The sequence below is a fragment of the Eptesicus fuscus genome, chromosome 14 (genome assembly GCF_027574615.1).
Source record: "Eptesicus fuscus isolate TK198812 chromosome 14, DD_ASM_mEF_20220401, whole genome shotgun sequence".
Lineage (NCBI taxonomy): Eukaryota > Metazoa > Chordata > Mammalia > Chiroptera > Vespertilionidae > Eptesicus > Eptesicus fuscus.
In genome coordinates, this window is record NC_072486.1 from 72,310,528 (window position 1) to 72,335,452 (window position 24,925).

General features: G+C 41.0%; 1 protein-coding gene across 7 annotated transcripts in view; it reads right to left on the reverse strand.

Annotated features, from left to right (window-relative positions):
• ST7 (suppression of tumorigenicity 7) overlaps positions 1-24,925 on the reverse strand; it is a 308,974-nt gene that overhangs the window by 48,845 nt on the left and 235,204 nt on the right. For all 7 annotated transcript variants that reach the window (XM_054725931.1, XM_054725934.1, XM_054725933.1 and 4 more), the window contains one exon: positions 11,766-11,880. In XM_054725931.1, coding sequence (XP_054581906.1) covers positions 11,766-11,880 — 115 coding nt within the window. The remainder of the gene's footprint in view (positions 1-11,765; positions 11,881-24,925) is intronic.

Consider the following 24,925-nt stretch of genomic DNA (forward strand, 5'->3'; position numbering starts at 1 on the left):
CACCATATGCATAGTATAAAATGGTATGTTTATTATTAAGAAAAAAAATATGTCAGACACTCATAGATTTTTCATTGCTTTTCCAATATCTAAACATTTAACCACTTCCCAGTGTGGGAAATCAATCTAGGAATCAAATATCTTGTTTGCTAGAGTCCACTCATTGATTGTCACTGGAAGATAATTTTTTAAAACTGCAGATAATACACATTTTACTTACTTAAATGTTCAGATCTTTTATTTAAAAAGTATCTAAGCCTTGTTTCCACCCTTCCTGGTGGAAACCCACAGTATGGGAGAACATATTTGGCAATGATACATCTGTTAAAGGGTTAATATCCAAAATATATAAGGAATTCATACAACTTAACATAAGGAAGATAAACAACCCAATTAAAAAATGGGCAAAGGACCTAAACAGACACTTCTCCAAAGTGGACATATAGATGGCAAAGACACATATGAAAAAACTAGAGGCCCGGCACACGAAATTCGTGTGTGGTTACAGTCCCTAGGCCTGGCCTGTGATCAGGGCCATCTTCCCCAGCTGTCCACAGCCGGCCCCGCCCCCCGCCACCACCCACCCCGGTTCCCTGTTCGCCATCGGGTGATCGGTGCTTGGTGGCCGAGGTAAGGGACTGAGAGGTTGGCTGTTCCTGCCCGCTCGCTGGCCCCGCCCCACTCCCGCAGCGGGTGGCCATCAGGCGATCAGAGCCTGCCGGCCAGGGAAAGGGACCAAGAGGTGGTCAGTGTGCCTCATAGTGACTGGTCCAGCGGTTGTTCTGGTCATTCTGCCATTAGGGTCAATTTGCATATTACCCTTTTATTATATAGGATGCTCAAAGTCACTAATCATAAGAGAGATGAAAATTAAAATGACAATGAGGTATCATCTCACACCTGTCAGAATGGCTACCATCAATAAAACAACAAATGACAAGTGCTGGAGAGAATGTAGAGAAAAGGGAACCCTAGTACACTGCTGGTGGGAATGCAGTCTGGTGCAGCCATTATGAAAAACAGTATGGAATTTCCTTAGAAAATTAAATATGGAACTGCCATTTGACCCAGTGATCCCACTTCTAGGAATATATCCTAAGAAACCTGAAACAACCATCAGAATAAATGTATGCACCCCTATGTTCAGAGCAGCACAATTTACAATAGCTAAGATTTGGAAACAGCCTAAGTGCCCATCAGCAGATGAGTGGATTAAAAAAGGGTGGTACATCTACACAATGGAATACTATGCTGCTATAAAAAAGAAAACTCTTACCATTTGCAACAGTATGGATGAACCTGGAGAGCATTATGCTAAGCGAAATAAGCCAGTTGGAGAAAGATAAACATCACATGATCTCACTCATTTGTGGAATCTAATGAACAACATAATCTGATGAACAAAAATAAAGCCAAAGTCATAGAAGCATTGACCAGACCATTCAACCTAAGAGAGAAGGCAGGAGGAAGGAGGTAAGAGATCAAGCAAAGGACTTGCATGCATGCATATGAGCATAAGCAATGGACACAGACAGTAGGGGGATGAGGGCATGTGTTGGAGGGGTGGGGGAGGGAGTGGCTGGGGAGAGGTCAATGGTGGAAAAGGAGACTTACATAACACTTAAAACAATAAAGAATTTAAATAAAAATTAAAATAAATAAATAATCTAATTTGAAAAATGGGCAGAGGCCCTAAATAGACACTCTCCAAAGAGCATATACAGGCCAATAGATATGTAAAAAGATACTCAAGGTCAGAATCACCAGAGAAATGTAAATTAATACCACAATGAGTTATCACCTCACACCTGGCAGAATGGCTATGATTAATAAATCAACAAATTTTTACTTATAACTACATGCTGATTCTACAAGTGCTGGCGAGGATGTGGAGAAAAGGGAACCCTCGTGCATGCTAGTGGGAATGCAGATTGCTGCAGCCACTGTGGAAAGCAGTATGGAGGTTCCTCAACAAATTAAAAATCGAACTGCCTCATGACCTAGTGATCCACTTCTGAGGATTTATTCAAAGAAACTCAAAACACTAATTTGGAAGAATATATTCACCACTATGTTCACTGCAGTGTTATTTACAATTATTTTTCTTTTTTTGAAGCAGCAATGTGATTCATTTGCCCATTTTTTAATACAAGAATTTGCTTCATTATCTGCCTGGCATCCTTGATCTTTTCCGTATGAACCAGCCCAGGGAAGGGCACTGGACTAGGCTGAGAGTCTATTACTAGAGACTGGCAGCATTTCAATCCTTCTTTCTCAAATGCAGCCTAATTTTGTAGTGGATATGTCTCAAGCTACTTGTGCCTATGGCACCAAACATCTGAAAAGCACTGTTTTATTGGTCTGAACAGCCTGATGCTGACAGCCTGAATACAGATTTTACTCACTGGTACTCCTGGCATCTCAAATCCCTTTTATTCTGCCTATTCCTCACACACACACACAAAAGGAAAACAGCCAACCAAAACACAGGGTATCCAGTGACCATATCAAAGGAACTGTGATGATAGTTGAATAAGTTGTGCTATTTATAAGGCCTTGGGCAATGAGCAAGGTTTACAGAATTTTTACTTATAACTACATGCTGTTTCTGTAAAACAATATCAGCAAAAAGCTTATTCTCCAAATAGTCTCCTTACAGAGTGACTAGAGGCCCAGTGCATGAAATCCCTCAGCCCAGCCTGCACTCTCTTCAATCCAGGACCCCTCGGGAAACATCCCTCTTGCAATCCGGGACCGCTGGCTCCTAGAGTCTCACCTGCCTGCTGGCCTGATTGCTCCTAACTGCTCTCCCCTACTGGCCTGATCACCCCTAACAGCTCTCCCCCGCCAGCCTGCTCGTCCCTAACCGCTCTCCCCTGCCACCCAGATTGCCCCTAACTGCCTCTGCCTTGGCCCCACCACCGTGGCTTTGTCCGGAAGGACGTCCGGAAGATGTCCGGTCTATCCGGTCTAATTAGCATATTACCCTTTTATTAGTATAGATTCCCTAATGTGTTCTTTAGAACTTCTGTTTTCAATCTATGGATATGAAAGTATTTCCCCCAATATTAGCAATATGTCCTGTTCTTAAAAGTATACCCTTTGCACATTACCAGATGGCAAATAAGAAAGCTAATTTAGGATGGGCTTGATGGCATCAGTAAAAATGGTCTTGATATAGTTATTGCATTCATATAACAGTTGTGACTACAAAGAGTCCATCTATCCCTCACAAAAAAGTTTCTGCCCCTACATTTAGGACAATAACTAAATGGCTTAATGAAGTAAATCTAAAAAAAGAGCTTGGATTTGTAGTTCCACTGTACAAATTGTGTCAAGGCTGAAACAATTTGATCAGGAGTTAAAATCCTGGAATTTTTCTGTCACCTTTCCAAAAGTTTAGGAATTATTTATAGATAAAACTAAGTATTTCTGTTTTATCAGTTATCTGTTTACTAGAGGCCCGATGCATGAAATTTGTGCAAAAGTAGGCCTTCACAGCCGCAGCTGTCTCAATCCCTCCCTCACAGCCATGGCGGCTGCAGCCCTGGCTTTGTCCTGGAATGATGTCCAGAAGGACACCTGGTCTAATTAGCATATTACACTTTTATTATTATAGATATGTTCTTTTATATCCAAAATTAATTTTAATAGGAGGCCATGGCACTGCCTTTTGGGGAGCATAAGACTGGACTCCTATTTTCTTATTTTAACTATCATTTTATTTATGGTTTTCCATTTGAACAAAATTGATTTGAGAACAATGATAAAGTTAAGTGGTAATCTTGGCTCTTTTTAAAAGCCAACAGTTGCTGAACTCTTACCCTGTGCTCCACACTGTTCTAAACACTTAACATGGATTAACTACTTTATTCTTCACAACCAATTCCCAGCTGCGTGATCTTGGGAAAGTTACTTAGCCTTTCTAAGCCTCCATTCATTTCCAGAAGAAGAAACCGAGGCCTGGAAGGTTAAGTAATTTGCTGAATTCACTTAGCTATTGGGGTGGAGCTGGGTTTAATCTCACCATCACCAGTGACTGCCTTTGTATCCCAGGGAGACAGACAGAAACAGATGCTCCCAAAGGTAGCTTGTAGCATTCACATTCACATTCTTACTTGTTCTCTGAGATTCTTCTAAAATCGAAATGTGCAAATAATAATAAAGAAATGAATGAATTCTTTTCCACATTACCACCCTAATCTTTGAGATTTAAGCTTTCAACTGAGGTAGCCTATAAAAGGAATCCAAAGATTGTAACAACGTTCATAATGGCTTCTAAAAGAAGGTTGATGATAATAATCTTAAAAACATTTCTGTCCTTATAACAAATGTATGACTGGAAAAAAAAAGATGATAAGTCTCAAATTAAATGAACACCATACATAAAATCCCCTTTGTGACTAAAGAAAGCAGACACAAGTTGATTGAAGACGGAAAGCCAAATTGTGAAGATAGTTTCAGAAAGACAAGCAAACACAGACATACCTTTCTGAAGGAATGATTAAAACGGTATCTTAGAAGACAATTTGGCACCAATCATATTTTGACCATGCTGCAGCCTGCCTACCCCATGCCTTCAGAAGAGGAGTGAGAGAGGCACAGGAAGTCACCTCAGGAAGGCTCATGTTTATGAAAGCACATGGGCTCTTAAAGCCACAGAGACCTGGATTTGAATCCCACCAATTCTGCAGTGTTCAAGGAATGTGTTCTTGAAAATTACTTAAACTCACAAGCCTCAGTTTCTGCATCTGCTAAAATGGAATAACCACCTCCTTGCAAGGTTATTGTGAGGGTTAAAGGTAATGTGTATAACATGTTTGGCACATGATAGTTTCTCAATAAATTGTAGCTAATTAATAACAACAAGAACCATGTTAATAAAAACAATTTTTAAAAATATTGCCAAAAGCAGAGATGGCAGAAGTGTGATGGCTGAGACCATGGGCCTGCGGTCGGACCACCTCAGTTTTTACTCTGGCTTTCCTTTCCTTGTAGAATTCAGCTCTTACTGAAAAAAGAATGTTCTCAGTTTATCTCTTTTCTCTCATAACATATCATCTTCATGGCTTTACTTTCACATATGAGGCCCTTAATTTGGGCAAATTACTTAACTTCTCTTGGCACCAGTTACCACAGTTGTAAAGGGGAGCTAATAGTAACATCTACTTCATATGCTTGTGATGAGCATAAATGAGTTCGTCCATGTAGGGTTTAGAATCGTGTCTGACCCTGACACATTATAAGAATGAATAAATGCTAGCTATTGTTGCTGCTGTTAGTTTACTCATTGTGTAAAGGACACTCCAAATCCAGGATCAACCACCCGGATAAAAATGATCCACCCAAATTAAAAACGAAAGAGTATGAAAACTCCTGAGGATGGCAAGACAGCATTTCAGACTAATGGCTGGAATAGCATAACATAACATGAGAAGTTACCTCAAGGGCAAAATCAAAATTAGACTGAAGATTACAAAGATGTGTGACCAAATAACTGGTAATCCTACTAGGGATGCATAGCTTCCAAAGTACTTCACTACAAAAGGAGTTTGTGAATGTCACTTTTAAAACTCAAACCCAAACACACACACAACCCCCAGAAAACAGTGAAGAAGAGGCAAAGGGAACACATGTTGCCTTCCTCCTTTCCTCAGAACATGATGTTTCTACACACCCTCACCCTGTTCCTGCCATATTTCTGAATCCTTTTTGTAAAGGTCAGAAAAGCAGCACTAATCTCATTGTGTCCCTTCCCAATGTACCATTTAAAAACATTCAGCCACCTAGCAAAAGTAATAAAGAAGGATTGGTATACCAATAAACCATACAAGAAACAGGTATCCAACAAGAACATTCCAATTTGCAAACATAACATATAATCTTGCTGTTTTAGATGTGGCTCTACAGAGAGGGATGGAGAGTCTGGGATTCAAAGTGCTGTGTCCAGCATGGCATGGATTAGAGTGATGGCGTCTGAACCACCGTCAGGGCACCCCTACTTGCTGTCTATACTCCAAGCCCTCTAAAGCACCAACACAGGGCTAGAAAATGGGACAACTCAGTAGAGTTCCTTTGGGTCTCCAGGGAAAGCAGCAGGGATAAACTTGAAAAAGCCCACTTTATGGTATGGTGTGAGAAACAAGAGGCAGGTTTTTAATAATCGTGTGTGGTTGCAGCTCACTCCTCAAGAACAGTAACTTCAGCAGCCACTTCATTATATTTCTACTGTAAATGACACAGGTCTGAGCCAAGTCCGCACCAAAACACCCTTCAGAATTCAGTCGGGATTAGGTCATCTGCAGTCTATTGACAACTGTTGAACTCACAACCCCAAACAAGGCATCTCAGCAACAGTATGTGTCTGCCACTAATGAGGCTCTTTTTCCATGAATAATGAATAAGAACATCATCTCTGTTGCCAGGTACACAACATAAACAAAACTCAACACAAGGGCCTTGGTATGGTAAGTTTGTCCATTTGCAACAAAGGAATTTTGCAACGTGCAAGCCAAATTCTAGTAGAGGGTGGGACAGCTGTTGTAACAAATAATGTGAACATATGTTATCAGAATCTAATAAATCAGCTTTCTGCTGTTGTGGAACAGAGGCGAGGCAATGGGATAGATAGAGATGACAGAAAGCTCCAAATGAGTTCATTTCTTTATTTTACAATCTGTCTTATAACACAAAGCTGATGACTTATCTAATGAACTGAGATTTTCATGAAAAGAGCCTTAAGAGATTTGAGATCCCAAAGGCTCTACTGGCTAAATCGTTTTTTCTTAAGCCTTGATGTATCAGGTTGAACACAGGTTGGCATGGGATGAGAACACTGGAGCCTTGCTATGTCACTGATGGCTAAAGGGTGGCATTTGGAAAAATTCATGGTCACCTGAACCAAATGCATGGGGTTGGCTTTCTTTGGTATCAAAAGACCCTCACTGTATAAGCACTATAAGGTAGTCTCATGACTTAGACTTCCAAAGTCAGCCAAACAGTGAGATTCTAGCATATAAACAGAACAAAAGTGAGCTGATGTGAAGGCCAAACAGTCTTTAGTTTGTTTACTATGAAGTGTACCACAAACACTTTTCTCCTTTTCTAAAATTGCTTCCATGTTTGGTAGCATGTACCTTGTCCCCCAGGGTGCTTGCGTTTGCTCAGGCCAAGAGACACCATCACTGCAGAGGGCTTATAGTTTCCATCAGTGAGCAACAATTAACAACAAAAGAAAACAAATGCGGTCTTACAATGCCTCTGTTTTCCTAACTGTAGGACCTAACTACAACCTATTTCAGAGATTCCTTATAAAGCATTGTGTGTCAAAAATAAGACTCAAATGTCCAGCTGGCATGGCCCAGTGGTTGAGTGTCGACCTATGAACCAGGAGGTCATGGTTCGATTCCCAGTCAGGGCACATGCCGGGTTGCAGGCTCAGTCCCCAGTGTGGGGCTCGCAGGAGGCAGCCAATCAATGATTCTCTCTCCTCAGTGATGTTTCCATCTCTCTCTCCCCCTCCCTTCCTCTCTGATATCAATAAAAATATATTAAGAATTAAAAATAAGCCTCAAAAATATACACATCCCCAGTGGGGGGTGAGCAAGAGGCAACTGATTGATGTTGCTCTCTCATCGATGTTTCTAACTCTCTCCCTCTTGCTTCCTCTCTGTAAAAAATCAATAAAATATATTTAAAAAAAAAAAGAAAAGAGGATGCAAATTAAAAAAAAATATATATAGTTTGCTCTACATGGTTGATGATATGCTGGAAAGTTTTACCTGAATAATTCATTAAATGCACTAAATATACTTACTAAAGAAAGAATATTTTCTAAAGTACAAAATATAATCATGTAATATAAGTAATCACTCCCTAATATCCACTTTATAAGCAAACATGTTTATTTTGTATAAAGCGTTAATGAAATAAAGCAGAACAGTATGAAATTATGCAGAGATTTCAGTAAACCAGGTCATGGCAGGTAATATGTGGATAACATTTGTAAAATTATTCAAAAAGTGATTCACAGACAATGGCAATATAAGTATAATATAATATAATATAATATAATATAATATAATATATAATATAATATAATATAATATGTAATATAATATAATATGGCTAGCTTGGTTGCAAAGCACCCCCCACCCTGTGAAAAGTAAGGAGTTCTCCCATACCAGACCCCCAGCTCAGGGTTCCAGAGCTGGGAAGAGAAGTCCCCATAATTTTGGGCTGTAAAAACCAGTAGAGATTGTGGCCGAGTGACATAGAGGCTGCCAGAGACCCAAATGTTCCTCTTAAAGGGCCAAAACACAAACTTACTCAGACTCGATCCTGCTGAGCTCCAGCCCTAGGCGGCTTTGGAGGACCCTGGGACATATAGGGAGGAATTGGATTGTTTAGCATCAGAGCAGGAACTCGGGGTGGCTTTCTCCCAGATGGGGGTGCTTCCTGGAGTCATTATTCCTGTGCTGAAACCTCCCCCAGCACAGGGCTGACTGGCAGCCATATCTGAGTCTCCATCAGCCTGGCTCACACTTTTTGCTCCACCCTGGTGATTCCCAGACCCTGCCCCTTCCCATTTTCAGCCCCAGCTAAGCTGTTTGCAGAAGCTTTTCCACATGAATGGCCTGTCCTGGCTCAGGCTTCAGACTTTGCTAAAATCTCTCAAACAAGCAACAGCTGGTGTCAGCATGATCCAAACCTATTAATAAAAGGCCCAAGACCTAGCACTAGCACCAGCCTGCCTTGCTTCACAGCTAAGCCTTGCTTGGGCACTTCCAAGCCCAATGCAAGTAGCAGCCATCTACAGACCTCTCTGTAGCTCCTGCCAGGTGGCCCCAGGCAGTGGCTGACTTCACACTTGCCTGGAGGCCCCAGAGCCAGTGCACCAGTGGACAGCTTCAGACTATACCAGATTACAACTCTACTCATCCACAAGCGACACACTGAAGGGGTAGACTTGGTGAGCACCAAAGCCCCATTGAAGAAAGTTCTGCTCCATAGGGGTGTCTCCTGCACAGCAGCTCTTCCACTGTAGTCGCAGCAGGTCCTCACAGCCAACTGGCCTGGAGGTCAAATCCTCCCAATGACACCAAGAGCAAAAAAAGGCTCAACTACAAGACTGTACACATAGCCCATACAGGGGCATACATAGAGTACTCAGCTCAGGTGACTGGGGAGGCTGAGCCACTGGGCCCTACAGGGCACCTACTACATAAGGCCACTCTACCAATTCCAGGAGACAAAGCAGCTCTACCTAATACATAGAAACAAACACAGGAAAGCAGCCAAAATGCGGAGACAAAGAAACATGTCACAAATGAAAGAGATGGAAGCAAGCAAACTACTGGATACAAAGTTCAAAACCGTGGTTATAAGGTTACTCAAGGATCTTAATGATAGCCTCAAGAGACTTAATGAGAGCTTCCAGGGACTCAATGGGAGCTTCAAGGGACTTAGTGATACTTTCAAGGATCTTAGTGAAAATTTCAAAGACATGAAAAAAGGACCAATCAGAAATTAAGCATACACTAACTGAAATAAAGAATAATTTACAAGGATTTAACAGTAGAGTAGAGGATTCCAGGAATCAAATCAATGATTTGGAATATGAGGAAGCAAAAACACCCAATCAGAAGAGCAAAAAGAAAAAGGAATCCAAAAATATGAAGACAGTGTAAGGAGCCTCTGGGATAACTTCAAGCATACCAACATTCACATTATGGGAGTGCAAGGAGTAGAGAGAGAGAAAGATATTGAAAACCTATTTGAAGAAATAATGACAGAAAACTTCCCCTACCTGGTAAAAAAAAAAAAATAGACTTACAAGTCCAGGAAGCTCAAAGAGTCCCAGATAAGAGAAACCCAAAGAGGCCCACACAAAGACACATCATAATTAAAATGATAGGACTAAAGACAAAGAGAGAATCTTAAAAGCAGCAAGATAAAAGCAGTTACAAGAGAGCGCCCATATGATTGTCAGTTGATTTCTCAACATAAACTTTGCAGACCAGAAGGGAGTATAATAAATATTCAAAGTGATGAATAGCAAGGACCTACAACCAAGATAACTATGCCCAGCAAAGCTATCATTTAGAATGGAAGGTCAGATAAAGAGCTTCACAGACAAGAAAAAGCTAAAGGAGTCCATCACCACCAAACCAGTATTATATGAAACGTTGAAGGGTATTCTTTAAGAAGAGAAAGAAGAAGGAAAAAATAAATTAAAAATATGAAAAATAAAATTTCAAATATATATCTATTAACAATTGAATCTAAAAATCAAAATAAACGAATAAGAAATCTAATGACAAAATAAACTGGTGAATAAAATAGAATCAGAGGTATGGAAACATGGAACAGATGACGAATCTCAGAGGGAAGGGAAGATTAACCAAAGATCTTATATGCATACTAGAGGCCCAGTGCACAAAATTTGTGCACTTGGGCGGGGGGGGGGGGGTCCCTCAGCCCGGATTGCGAGAGAGCGCAGGCCAGGCCGAGGGACCCCACAGGTGCACAATCGGAGCTGGGGAGGGATGCGGGAGGTTGGCCAGCCGGGGAGGGACCATGGGAGGGCCCCAGGGCATGTCTGGCTAGTCTCGTTCAGTCCCAATCAGCTGGACCCCAGCAGCAAGCTAACCTTATGGGTCGGAGCATCTGCCCCCTGGTGGTCAGTGCATGTCATAGCGAGTGGTTGAGCGACTTTAGCATATCATTAGCATATTACACTTTGATTGGTTGAATGGACGACCGGATGACCGGACACTTAGCATATTAGGCTTTTATTATATAGGATATGCATTACTTATGGACACAGACAATAGGGTGGTGAAGGCCTGGGGCAGGGTGGAAACTGGGTGGAGGCGGGCAATGGGGGGAAAAATGGGGACATCTGTAATATTCTCAACAATAAAGATTTTAAAAATAAAAAGAACAGGCAAAATGGAATAAGCTCATGGATGGTAACCAGAACAGCTAAGGGATTTCAAAGTCCCTCATGTGAAGAAATGGGGGTTTCCGCTAATGAGGAGAAGACCTGGTAGGAAGGGGACATAATTTTATCTTCAAATATTTACTGAGTTGTCACAAGGGCTGTAGCAAGGGCTCAACATGACCAACAGGTAGTGATCACAGTCAACTAATGTGGGGGTCATAACAGGAGCTTCAGCAGTCAGCACTGTCCCAGTAGGGTATGTGCTGCCTACAGAGGTGCTGAGTGTTTTCTGGCCATGGAGGTAATAAAGCAGAACATTGACAGGAAGAGTGTGAGGGCAATCTGCTGGGAGGGAAGGAGAGGATGTGGCACAGGACACTCAACATTTCTGGCCCCCACTAACCATTAAATTGTAAGATTCTGTAAATGCCATCATAAAACTGTTAACAAAAATTCTCTAAGAGGATAGTTAACAAAGTGCTGTGCTATTTGAAATGATCCTTCCAACCTAATCTTTTTTTAATCCTCACCTGAGGACATGCTTAAAGATAGGGAGAGAAAGAGAGACGGAGAAAGAGAGAGAAAGAGAAAGAAACATCGATGTGAGAGAAAAACATCAACTGGTTGCCTTCTGTATGTCTCCTGACCAGGGATTGAACCACAACCCAGGTATGTGCCCTGACCAGGAAATTGAACCAGCAACCTTTTGGTGCACAGGACAATGCTCAACCAATTGAGTCACTCCAGCCAGGCCAATCTAATCACTAAATACATCACAAAGAGGAATACTCAAGTAGATTTAAAAAAACCAAGGACTTACCATCATACTTTGCTAAAACTGCCTGAACATCAGCATATGCTTGTAGCTCCAGAAGGGCCTCTAAAAGGTTTTCGTGGATGTTGAACATGCTTAGCAAGGGGAACTCCTTCATTAACTAGGAAAGAAAAAAACAAGGAATAATTAATATATCCGTCTCATTTTTAAAAGTATAACTAACACTGAATTGTAATATATTTATGTAATATAAATGTATAATGTAATTTTTAAAGAATAGTTAATACTGCATTATATGCATTCACACTCATTATTATTTCATAAAGCATTAAATGCTTAAATTTTTTCCTGTTATTTTGGGGAAATGACAACTTTGAATTTGTGAGACTCTAAGATGGGAGAAAATTCAAAAGAGGGGGGGGTTTCATAAAAACTGAGAAAGATGCTTAGAGGTAGTGCTCAGTAATGCTGAAATACCAGAGGGACTCAATAAAGTGAAGGTTGAAAACTCTCTCTCAGGTGTTAACATATAAACCTATCGAGAACAGTTTGTATGGAAGCCAGAGAACAGAAGGGGAAGCAAGCAGGCACTACCTTTCGAGTGGAGCAGCCTGGTGACAAAGGAGAAAAGGTAGGAAAATAACGAAGGTGGTATGGACTGAGAAAACATGTAAGTAGTGACAGGGAGTGGTAGTAAAGGGAGTGGATGTTCAGTAGTCCTACTTCAATAAAACAAAAGTCATGATCATTTTCTGAGACTGAGGGAACAGGTGGCAGGGAGAAAGTTGAAAGATGGGGGTGAAAGATGGGGGGCAGAATAGTCACAAAGGGAAGAACTGCCTAAGGAAATACTCAAGCATTCCTAAGGCTGTCTTGAGGGCCTAAAATGTTGGAGACGATGAATTTATAGAGGGTACAATGGGCATAATTGTCAAGTTTTAGCTGCCAGCTGCCCAGGATCAGTAGCAAAGATGACAGATGAGTTGGGCTGAAACTCGGCACAATGATTTAGATTTAATGAAAAGTCAAGGGTAAGAGTTGATAAGAATGGTGAAAGAATAATTAAAGGAATGATCTAAAGCCGTGGTCAGCAAACTGCGGCTCTCGAGCCACATGAGGCTCTTTGGCCCCTTGAGTGTGGCTCTTCCACAAAATACCACGGCCTGGGCGAGTCTATTTTGAAAAAGTGGCGTTAGAAGAAGTTTAAGTTTAAAAAATTTGGCTCTCAAAAGAAATTTCAATCGTTGTACTGTTGATATTTGGCTCTGTTGACTAATGAGTTTGCCGACCACTGGTCTAAAGGTTCTAGGCAGAATGGCCGGAAGAAAGGTCCAATGAGAGTTAAAAATAGTATATTGAACCTCACTGGAAAACAAAGAAAAACGAGAAAGCACAAAGATTTCAGAGTAAAATCTTTACCTTAAAGAAAGGTAAACCTCATCTTACGAGGAAAATAACCCTTTCTTTATAAAGAAAAAAATATATAAATATATATGTATATATCCTCTATTTTATCTCCTACATGAATAACTATTTTATTATAACACAATGACTTGTAAAAAAAGTGATAACTTTTTGACATCAACATTTTTAAAGCAATTGTGCTGAGAGAATACTCAAAAATAGGCTAATTCACCCATAAGCAAGAAACCAGGGGTACAGTACATTGTCTATGCACTTCTTACATTAGAAACATTTGCCATATTGTGTGTTTTTTAAGCCAAGAATAATTTAGCATATCTCTAAAAATAATTTTCTGCAGCCCCAAAGAGCATTACATTACCAACGAAAAACACCTATCAAAATGATTGTGCGTTCAATAGGACTGTCTGAAGCCCCTAGAGACAGGTGCTATGTTTTTATTGCTAGTAAGGAAATGAATAAGACTATCACACATTGTTGATGTTCTGTAACCAATAAAAGTATTTCTTGTTCTGGTTCACTTTGATTCTGGTTGGCATCACCCTTTGATTTTTTCCTCTTTCTAATTAGAGCTTGTTAGGATTAAAGCTCTCCGTCATTCAGCATTTGGCAATACAATAAAAATATTCTCTGAACTGTAACATCTAAACATTTACAATTTTTTTTATCAATACCTCAGGTCAAACTTCAAGGACACAAGTCATATTCTGCAATTTTAAAACTGCAATTCCAAATATTGGCATGCTGAAGCTTAAAACTGAGAGGAGTCTTATTAAAATCCAATGAGACTGTATGAACCAACAGGGGGCCTCGGCTTGCGCAAACAGAACTTGAAGTAAGGTCGGAGGAGCGTGGGCAGTAGTGCTTTCATTGGAAGTTTGGACAGAGTCTATCATGTCAAAAAAATCACCCATAAAAGCACTTCCATCATGGCAAACAGCAAATGTTGGAGAGGTAATTGAAGTCATATGACAATTTGGAGATCTAGCTTTGCTTGTTTAATATGAACAAGAAGAAAAAGTGATCTTTCCGCTGCCTCCCCTCACTCCAGCTATCGCCTTGTCCTCTCTCGCCCTTCACAAGCTATCTTCCTTAGAAAAAGCCATGAGCACTACTCCCCAGCTCCCTTTACTCCTCACCACATAGCTACAATCTGGCTTCCAGCCCACAATTCCTCTGAATCTGTTCATCCCCGTGGAGAGGTGACTTAAATTGCTCCGTGGACACCCTCCCATACTCTTCCTGCTTGACCTCTGCAACATTTGACAGCTTGATGACTTTTTCCTTGAAACTCGTCTCCCTTGGCTTCCTCAGCACCATTCTCTTCTGGCTTTCTTCTGACCTGTCTCCCAGCTCCCTCTCCCCTTCCCACTTGTCTGCTACTTAGGAGTAGGTAGTCTCCCCGTTGTGTCACAAGTTCTCTTCTCATGAACACCCTGATCGCTAGGACTACTCTCGTGTCCAGAGTCTCAATACAACCATCTTTGTGGGGATGGCTCCCCCATCCTCACATCCTCTCTGACCCTCTCCTAAGTGATTATATTAGGTCACTTTATAAACGATCTCCCTGACAGTTTTACCTGATACACCTAATACCAAGCTCATAAATTCCTCCTCCCCAAGCCAACCCTTCAAAGCTGCTCTTCCCCTTGGTATTTCCTACCGTGGAGAATAGAACCATTAGCTCCTGTTGCCCTCCTCACCCTACCCACTACAGTCACGTTAGAGGTCCCGAAACCCCCAAATTAATATGTAAAATCTGCCAATAGGTTCACAGAAAGCTGTTATGCAAACAAACAATTAACAAGCAAACATGATGGTCAGAATCATTAGCATCTCCTCTTTTCTTGGGCCTTGCTGCTAATACCTTAGGTCAGTGGTCGGCAAACTCATTAGTCAACAGAGCGGCAAACCGGGGCGGCTCGCGAGCCGCAGTTTGCCGACCACTGCCTTAGGTTATGTCCTCATACTTGGCCTAAATTGCTCTGCTTGCCTCTGGATCACCTCTTTCCTATCCACCCTGCACATTGCTGTCATAACGCTTTTCAAACATACAGTGGAGTCCATCATGCCCCTGCTTAAAAGGCAACCACGGGCATGGCTGGACCTACCCCAAGGAAATAGGCACATGTGAGTACAAGTTACAAATAAGGCTGCTTATCACAACATTATTTATAACTAGAGGCCCAATGCACGAAATCCATGCAAGAGTAGGCCTTCCTTCCCCAGGCTGCCAGCACCAGCTTCCCTCTGGCATCCAGGCCCCGGGCTTCTCTCCGGCCGCCAGCACCCAGGACCCGAGCTTCCCTCCCAGCCCCTGCTTCGTCTGGAAGGACATCCGGTCTAATTAGCATATTATGCTTTTATTATTGTAGATAGTGAACAATGCAAGCAACTTAAATTTTATTCCATTATGAGGCATTTAAATGTAAGTCATAGTCATCTTTTGGGCCATTATATGTAGCCCTTAGTAATTAAATTCTCAAATAAGTTTTAATGGCATGGCCTGGGAAATGCTGACATACAAAGTTACATTAGAAAAAGCAGGATGCAGACTATATTTTGCAATAAGATCATGCTTTCCTTCTATATCTACACATAGAAACACACTTGGTAAGAAATGAGCCAAATGTTTTAACAGGGCTTATTTCTGGTTAGTGAGATTAAAGGTGAGTTTTATTTCTTCCTTCATATTTTCCATATGTTCTAGTATTTTTTAAGGGGTATATGTACATTCTATAAATTGGGGAGGAAAGACTACATATAAGAATACTGGCTTCTCATCAAATTCAGAATATAAAATGCTTAGCCTGGCAAACACAGCCCTTATGACAAGACCTTGCCCACTGCGCCAGCCTCATGTGTAGCCACTTTACTGTCCACACACCACGCTCCCACCACAGAACAGCTTTCGGTTCCTTAAACATTAGGCACATTCACTGGTGTTTCTACCCACACTCCCTCTCCGCCTGGGTGCTCTCCCTTCTGCCTCCTTGATCCATCTGGCCAGGTTCTCAACATCCAGAACCCTTACCTGCCCTTTGACTCCTGGCCTCTTGCCTCCATCTGCCAGGTTAAGTACTCCTGCCCCAAACTCCCAGAGTCCTGGTCACCATGGTCTATTGCTCCTTCCTCCCCTGAGCCTGGGACAAGTGAGAGAGCAGGACCTCTTTCTTAGCAATAGACTCTTGGTTACTAATGCTCAACACATGTTTCATGAATAGAATGCTTTTTAAAGTTTCTTCCTTTGGGGTACAAATTATATGTGTGCTGCCACAGGGCCACTTCAGGTTATATATCCCTGAACTGGTTCCTCTACCCTTTAAAATCTTCCAATGACCTTCCACTATCCACACCTTGGAAAAGGTCCAGCTACAACCATAAACTCTGATTTAATGGAAGGAAGAATTTTCTTACACTGAGAGCTGTCTGAAAATGGACTAGATAGTCTAGAGAAGGCTCCCTCACTGGAACTACTCATATAGAGAGAAGCCAGTCACTGAACAGGGATTCTCAAAAAATGACCCCGGATGTTTCCACTTCAGTAATTCCAGGGGACATTTCCCCAGCTCCTGAGCTTAACTCTCAGGCCCTCCCTAGCTCAGCACCACACCCCTCTTGCCTCTCCTGTCTTCTACAGGATCAAAACTGTAGCCTTGTCAGACTAGATATTACCCACCATTCCCGGAATTCTTTCTCCAGTTACTAGCCACTGTGTTTTTGCTCAATCTGTTCTCACCACCTGGAATACCTTTTCCCTTCATTTTCAAGGCAGCCTGTCAAAACCACCCCACCCTCCAAAGCCCAGATCAAATGCCACCTCCTAAAGTCACAGAAAGTGAGAGCCAGCAGAGCCCATGGAGGTCATCCAAACACCTGCTCAGTTTACAGACTCGGCCCCTCCCACGCCCACCCCACCAAAAACAATGAAGTCTGAAAATTTAAGTGATTCAGCCAAAATTAGTTACAGGACTATGATTCAAATCCAGTCATCAATACTGATGCCAAATTTCAGCACATCAGAACCCAGTCTCTGGCCTGCCAAGTCCTGGAGAACTAAACCATTTTGCTAATGCTTCTCTGCTACACTTACATATCTGCGTTGTATAGTGTTTATAAGACTATATGAAGACAGCTGAGGAAAGAGCCTATAGTTGGAGTTATTCCTGCCACTTACCACTTGTGACCCTTTGTACAAATTATTTAACTTCTCTGCACCTTGCTTTCTTCATCTTCTGGGTCTCAGCTCATATGGCATCTTTTCAGACTCTCTCTACCACCCACCCTACCTAACAGTGTCACCCCATTCACCATTTTCCATTGTTTCTATCACTTTCTGAAATCATCTTGATTTATGTTGCTTAATATTAGGTAATATAATAAGCAAAATTAAAAAGAATTAAAAAGAGTGATAGTAGGTAACACTATTATTACAGGGGTCAGCAAATTTTTTTCTTTAAAAAGCCAGAGAGTAAATATTTTGGGCTTTGCAAGCCAGATGGTCTGTTTTGCAGCTATTCAGATCTGACATTGTAGCGTGAACGCAGCCATGAACAATACATGACTGAGACAGTAAGACTATGTTTCAATAAAACTTTACTTCAAAAACAGGCAGGAACCCGAATTTGGCTTGCAGGCCTTAGTCTGCAACTTCTGGTTAACAGGATAATTTTTAAAAGGAGTTTTATAAAAAGTTTCATAGTGATATTATACTTGAAAAACATAGCACCGGGTGAAGCCAGATCCTGGGTCCGGGTGAGGCCGTGCGCCCCTGGATCCATCCGGGTGAGGCTGGGTCCCAGGCCCGGGTGAAACCACGTGCCCCTTGGGTATGGGTGAGGCCACGTGCCCCTTAGTCTGGGTGACGCCGTGCCCCTGGGTTCGGCCGAGACCAAACCAGAGGGAGTCGGACCTCCGTTACCACCATTTGTCCACCATCCAGAGCTGAGGGGTCAGTGCTGACATGTACACATAAGGAACTACTGGACATCGAAATTGGGTCTCAAAAGAACTGTTGGTCCAGGGGGAAGCTCGCTACAGATTGATTCATTTGCCTGTCAGCATAAATATTATTGCTCGTCTCACATTCAGTTCTTATTAGTATATATCTAGTGACATATGATCTCGTTCATCTAGAGGAAATGATGAACAACATAGACTGAGGAACAAGAACAGAACCAGAAGCAAGGAGGCATCGATCGGACTATCGGGCCTCAGAGGGAGGATAGGGGAGGGGAGGGGGAGGGTGGGGGGAGGGGGAGAGTTCAACCAAAGGACCTGTATGCATGCATATAAGCCTATCCAACGGTTAAGTTCAACAGGGGATTGGGGCATGCATGGGGAGAGGGGTGGGATGGGAATGGGGGGATGAGGACAAATATGTGACACCTTAATCAATAAAGAAATTAAAAAAAATTAAAAAAAAAAAAAAAAAAGAAAAAAAAAGAAAAACATAGCACCCCTTACACGCATTTGGTTTGGCACTCCATGGCAAAACTGAGAAAGACTGACTCTCTAACCCAACACTTCCCCAGCTCTCTTCCTAGAGACACTCCCACGGGCTTCTGAAGGGACATACCGGGGCAGCCACCCAAGATGGGAAGCACTGCCACAGACAGTGGGATGGATAGATCAATGAGGTACACTCGCATGACAAAAGCGACTTAGCAGGCAAAAGGACTAAGCTAAGCTTTGTATATCTTAATGTGGACAAATGTCAAGGAGTTTTGAGTGGGGGAAAAAAAACCACTATGGAGAAATATATTGTAGAATGTGATGAAATTTAATTAAATTTTAAAATGCACACAAAACAATTTTACAAATCATTTATGAGTGTTTATTGTAGAAACGTACGAAAACAAACTAAACACACCAACTTGCTGGCACCTCAAGGGAAGTGAATGGTGAATGGTGGTCACATGGGGGCGATGGCTTTACATTGTTTTATTTCTTTTCAGTAAACAAGGTGAACATGACAAAAATTTTATTTGTTATTTTTATTTATTATTAATTCTGGGTAGTGAGGCTGTTTTTAATATGTTATTCTTTATTTTTATGTGTATTTTTAAAGTTACTTCCTGACACATAGGGAGTTCATTAAATGTACTTTTCATTTGTAATTCCTCAAGTCATGAAGAGTTCAATTTCTCATCACTTTAATTTTTATTTGTTTTCCTATTTTCTAAGTGCCTTAAGACAAAATTCTTTTTTTCCATTGGGGCTTTGACTCTGTAGCTCCTTAAAGTATTGTTAGAGTCTAAAAAAGATCCAAGTCTGACTAAACAACAGTTAGAGAATTTCCTCAAAAAATAATTTCATCTAATAGATTTTAATACACTGCACTTGAATTCTGTAATGATATCAAGATAATAACTGCTAATTTCAGGTGCACTACAGCTTAGCCACTCCTTAATTCCTCTCCATCTGAGTGCCAGAGAGCAGGTCCACTGACACATTGGTGTGAGGAATTATAAGAACTATTATTTCACCTTGAAGGAACCTTTAGAGTTAAACTGACTATAAGGTAAGTTCCTTCCCTCTCTGTGCCTTCGCATTGGGGTGAGTGTTAGGCTTAGACAAGATGACTTAACCCTTTGCACTCGCTTGCTTTTTTCTCGATTCCTTTATTCTCCTCGAGATTTAATTGTTTAAATACCCCAGATTTTACAAAGCACGGCAGTAGAATAAAAAACTGGCGTTTCTTTTCATACAAACTTATTTATTTGGATTTTTTTATATTTCAAATTATTGATACATTCAAAGAGTATAAAAAGAGCTGCTATCGATGCTAACCGTGTCGAGTCACACTCGACATCCGAGTGCAAAAGGTTAATAAGAAACCTCTTCTGTCATAAAGTTCCTTCCTGATTCTCTCCAGAACCACTTCAAAGATCCCCAATGGCACAGCGTTTTCAAAATAAGAGAGAAGGCATTGGGGCAGCTGGAGAGATGGCACATGCAGGAGTCAAGAGCACTACCGCCTTTGGGACCAGACAGATATGAGTTCACATCCAGGGACAGTGGAGTTTCTTAGCACCAGGTGAACTGATTTTCTTATCTGCAAGCAAGGATAACTCCCAGCTCACAGTGCACCCAGATATAATGTGGGGGCTTCATAAAGGGGGGCCAATGTTCTTACACAACATTCATATAGGTATTCTACATTTTCAAAATGCTATTTGTTTGTTTTTCTCTGTGCAACCAGTTCCCTTTTTAGTTTTGGTTGTACAGTATAGCTTATTTCAATTTATTTATTTATGCTAAAATAAAATATAAAATGCCTTGGTGACATAATTGGCCTTTCTATTAAGGAACTTGAATGAAGGCATATATATGATAAATATAAAGGTCTGTTTTCTATAAGCCTAGTCATTCTAAATATATGTTTAAACTCATTCACTATCTAGCATAACTCTGTTTATTTACTGCCAGCTATCTTCTCCACATGGTAATTGCTTTCTCCTGGCAGTAAGAAATTTATATGCCCCATTTGTCTAAATATTACAGTTCACATACAACGAAACGCTATGATTCCTTTAATACCTATGGGGAAGAACATGGGATGGGCTAAGGATAGAATTTCAGTTTCAATTTTACATCATCTGGCTATTGTCAGTTCAAGTTTATTTCAATGGGAGAATTTGAGGCACTTCTGAGGTTAACATTTATGAGCTCATTTTTTTTAAAAGGAGAATTAATTCACTGGTTTTGAAATACTCTACGGACATAATTTAGAACTATGGTATGCATGCGTTTTCTCAGCTGACTTACAGGATGAAAACAACTTTCACGTTTGATTTGTATCTATTTAAACATTTTATTAGTTTAGCTGTCCATGCATTGTTCCTTGAGTGAGGAAAGCAATGTGAAAATTTTTACATATTTTAAGGAAGGGGTAATTAAAAGAGATCCACAGCCAGATTCCTACTGAGGTCAGTGCAAGCTTGGCCTAATTAAGTGCATAGAATTTGGCCTGTGTTTCATTCAAACAGCAGATACTATTTTGTTACAGTTGTAAGCTTGACATTATTTAATTATAGTTCAAATAAAATTATAAACACAATAGAAAAGACACTCTATTGCATGGTATTATTTTGGCAGTGGTTTTTACTGACACTAAGGGCCATGAAAGGAAAGAAGGAATTGTTTACCCGGGTCCTCAAAGCCCATGAGAGTTCCATTTACACAGACCACTATAAAATGCAGTCCTGAGAGGCTTAAGCATACATTAATAAGAAAATGTCATTTTTCAGAACTAACCTAAACAAAAATAATAAGCTACATCTATTGAAAAGTAATATGATCTAGATGGACAGTTAGCTAAATCACAAGTTAACTAGTTCTTCACTGGACTGAGCACATGAGGTAAATACATCCATCACTGAGAAATAGCAGTTGTACATTCAAAGAGTACAATGAATCAATGACTGCATCGCTCGAAGAATCAAAGGGCTGGAAGCTTACCTAAATAATCACCTACTTTTCCTGTCAAAATTATGCTCATTTCATCCCAGAAAGGGAAATTTTCCTGAAAAGTTCTAGTGAAGGAGACACGTTTTGCATTTATACAGATTCTGTGTAAATATATTTTCAGTATAAAATGAGGTTCCTCTTCCATTTGGTACCCAATCAATTCCTTAATCAGCTTATCTGTTCCTAATCAGATAAAACAAGCACAACCCCCATCAGAACTTAGAAATCTTCAAAGATTCTCTTCTTTAACCTCTACCATCCTCAGGGACAATTCTTTACCTCATTTCAAGACGTCAAAAACTTTCCTCTCCTAAAGCAAGGGTCTCATAGTACCACTGCTTTTTCTGCTATTATATGTCGGTACAATTTCCCCAACTCTAAACTGCAGCTTCCAGAACCTCTAGCGTGAAGGTGGAGAAGAGGTCAGGGAAGAAATCAGCCTTATTCTGTCTTAGGGAGCAGAATGATTTATACCCTCCTCAAAAGTGACAGGTAAAACTTTGAGTATAATATTTGCTTTATCACCTTAAAAAGCTTCAACTGGGGCTGTGCCTAGCCCTGAGATCGTGAACAAATTGAAAATTTGATGCATTTCACATGGCCCGGAGCCAGGATGGTAATGGAACACACAACAATAAGCACCCTTCCCTCTGTGGTGACATGGCTTTGCTTTCCTGTTCTCGAAGTCGCCTCAATCAGCAGAGGCTGAACATACCAGCCAACACTTACTGTCAGAAGGACTTTTATGCCCAAACTACAGTAACTGTGTTTGGTATACACCCTTCCACATTCACATGAGTTATGGTAAATAATTCTATTCAAACAGTTAACTCATTTGGTTATCTGGGGCACAGTCAATAAATGCTCACCCTGGCAGGCATTTCACAATAGGGTCATGCTAAAAGTTAAGTATTATGAAATATGCTTTAAGAGCAACAGGCAGAAGTTCAGTACTTTGTTCGACCTTTGACATTCATCCCTACACTGCTCTGTAATCCTTTGCCTTCCAATATTCTCTTTCCTCCCCCAGTCTTTCCGTTGAACCCCCTGGAACGGGACTCCGTGATACACAATTCACTGACACATCCATAAGCTATTTACAGAACATGAGTCTGAGTTCACTGGTTGTGCTGTCTCTTAAATTCACCCACAAAACTTGTGCCTGCCAGGCAAGATGCAGGACAGGCTTCTCTCAGTTCTTCAAGCAAGTCCAAACCCTTACTGCTCAGCACTTGGGAGGCAGTTCCTTCTCTGAGGCTCATGCCATAATAATCCAACACCTGCCACCATCCGCCACCATCCTTTGACCATGTTTTCTACCAAGTAACAGACTTACATAGCAGTGACAGCTTTATATAGTCTTACTCTTTAACCTCAAGTGCTACCCTCACTGTAGATGATCACAGTCCATGTAAACATCCCATCTGATATCCTAGATTCTTGATTGTCTTACCATCTCAAAGCAAAACACTGCCCCTCAGCTACAACAAAGTAACCCAAGGACCAAGACAAACCCTGGACCTTGACATCTAGACATGTTCCATCTAAAATACACAACTCTCTGACCATAATGTACCAACGTCCAGCTATCGTACATCACTACTCCCACTAAACTTCCTCTGTAGCTACACTAAGACCACCAGTGTCATCCTTTCCACTTATTTTTGTCTTTCTCTCTCTCAGGCCCCTTCCACTACTCTCAATTATTTTGGTTCCTTCAGCTTCCATGATATCACATTCTCTTGGTGTCCCTCCTACCATTCCTAGTGCTCCGTCTCAAAGCCACCAGATGTTTCTCACCTTCCCAGCCTGTCAGTGTTGGAGACCTCTGGGGATCACTTCCTAACCTTCTTCCTTCTGTATCTACATCTCTATATACATGCTCTCACTCAACACCATGGCATTAAACCCTACACATGTACTGATAACGCCCAAACTCCTCACCCCTGAGTTCTAAACACATGTCCAAGATTTTTATGAAATCTCCACCTCAAGGTAAAATAGGCATCTCAAACATGATGGCCAGAACAGAATCCCTGCTTTACAATGAAAACCTGCTCCCTCCTTGTTCTCCTTTTCGAAAATGGTATGACCATCGCCAAGAAGCTTAAGCAAGAAACCAGTGGACTCTTAGGTTTCCTTGATTATATAATTTCTTTATTTTGTTTTTTAATATTATGTATTTTTATTTTTTTAATTTATCTTTATTGTTGAAAGTATTGCAGATGATCCCTTTGTTTGTTTGTTTTTCTGCCACAGACTCCTCCCAACCCCACACCCAATCCTCCCAGGTCTTAATCACTCTATTGTCTGTGTCCATGGGCTATGCATATCTATATACATACATATATACATACATACATATATATATATATATATATATATAAAAATAGAGAAATATGCTAATTAACCAGGATGCCGTAATGGGTCGACCAGACAGGAGGAGGTTGAGCGCAACACTGGGGGAGGGCCTGATCAGCAGTGGCCACGGCTGCTGTGGGGCCCAGGGACCGAGGCAGGGCCAGACCCACAACTCGAGGGTGGGCGGCGACGCACGATTTCGAATCAAGTGCTGGGCTCCTAGTATGCATGTAAGTTTCCCAGTTAATCCACGCCCACCCACCAACCTCCACCTTCCCTCTGAAATTCATCAGCCTGTTAAATGTTTTTACCTCTCTAGATCTATTTTGTTCATCAGTTTATTTTGCTCATTAGATTCCACATATGAGTGTGATCATGTGATACTTATCTTTCTCCAACTGGCTTATTTCATTTAACATAATACTCACCATGTCCATCCATGCAGTTGCAAATGGTAAGATTCTTGCATTTTTACAGCTACATAGTATTCCATTGTGTAAATGTACCACTGTTTTATTTTTATCCAATCATCTATTGATGGGCACTTAGGCTGTTTCCAGATATTAGCTATTGTAAATTGAGCTGCTATGAACATAGGGGTGCATATATTCTTTCTGATTGGTGTTTCTGATTTCTTAGGATATATTCCTATAAGTGGGATTACTGGGTCAAATGGGAGTTCCATTTTTAATTTTTTGAAGGAACACCATATTGTTTTCTACAGTCTGCATTCCCACCAGCCATGAACTAGGTTTCCCTTTTCTCCACATCCTCACCAACACTTGTCATTTGATGATTTGTTGATGATAGCCATTCTAACAGGTGAGGATGTTTTAAACCTCATCGTTGTTTTAATATGCATCTCTCTGATGATTAGTGACTTTGAGCATTTTTCATATGTCTCTTGCCTTCTGTATGTCCACTTTGGAGAAGTGTCTATTTAGGCCCTT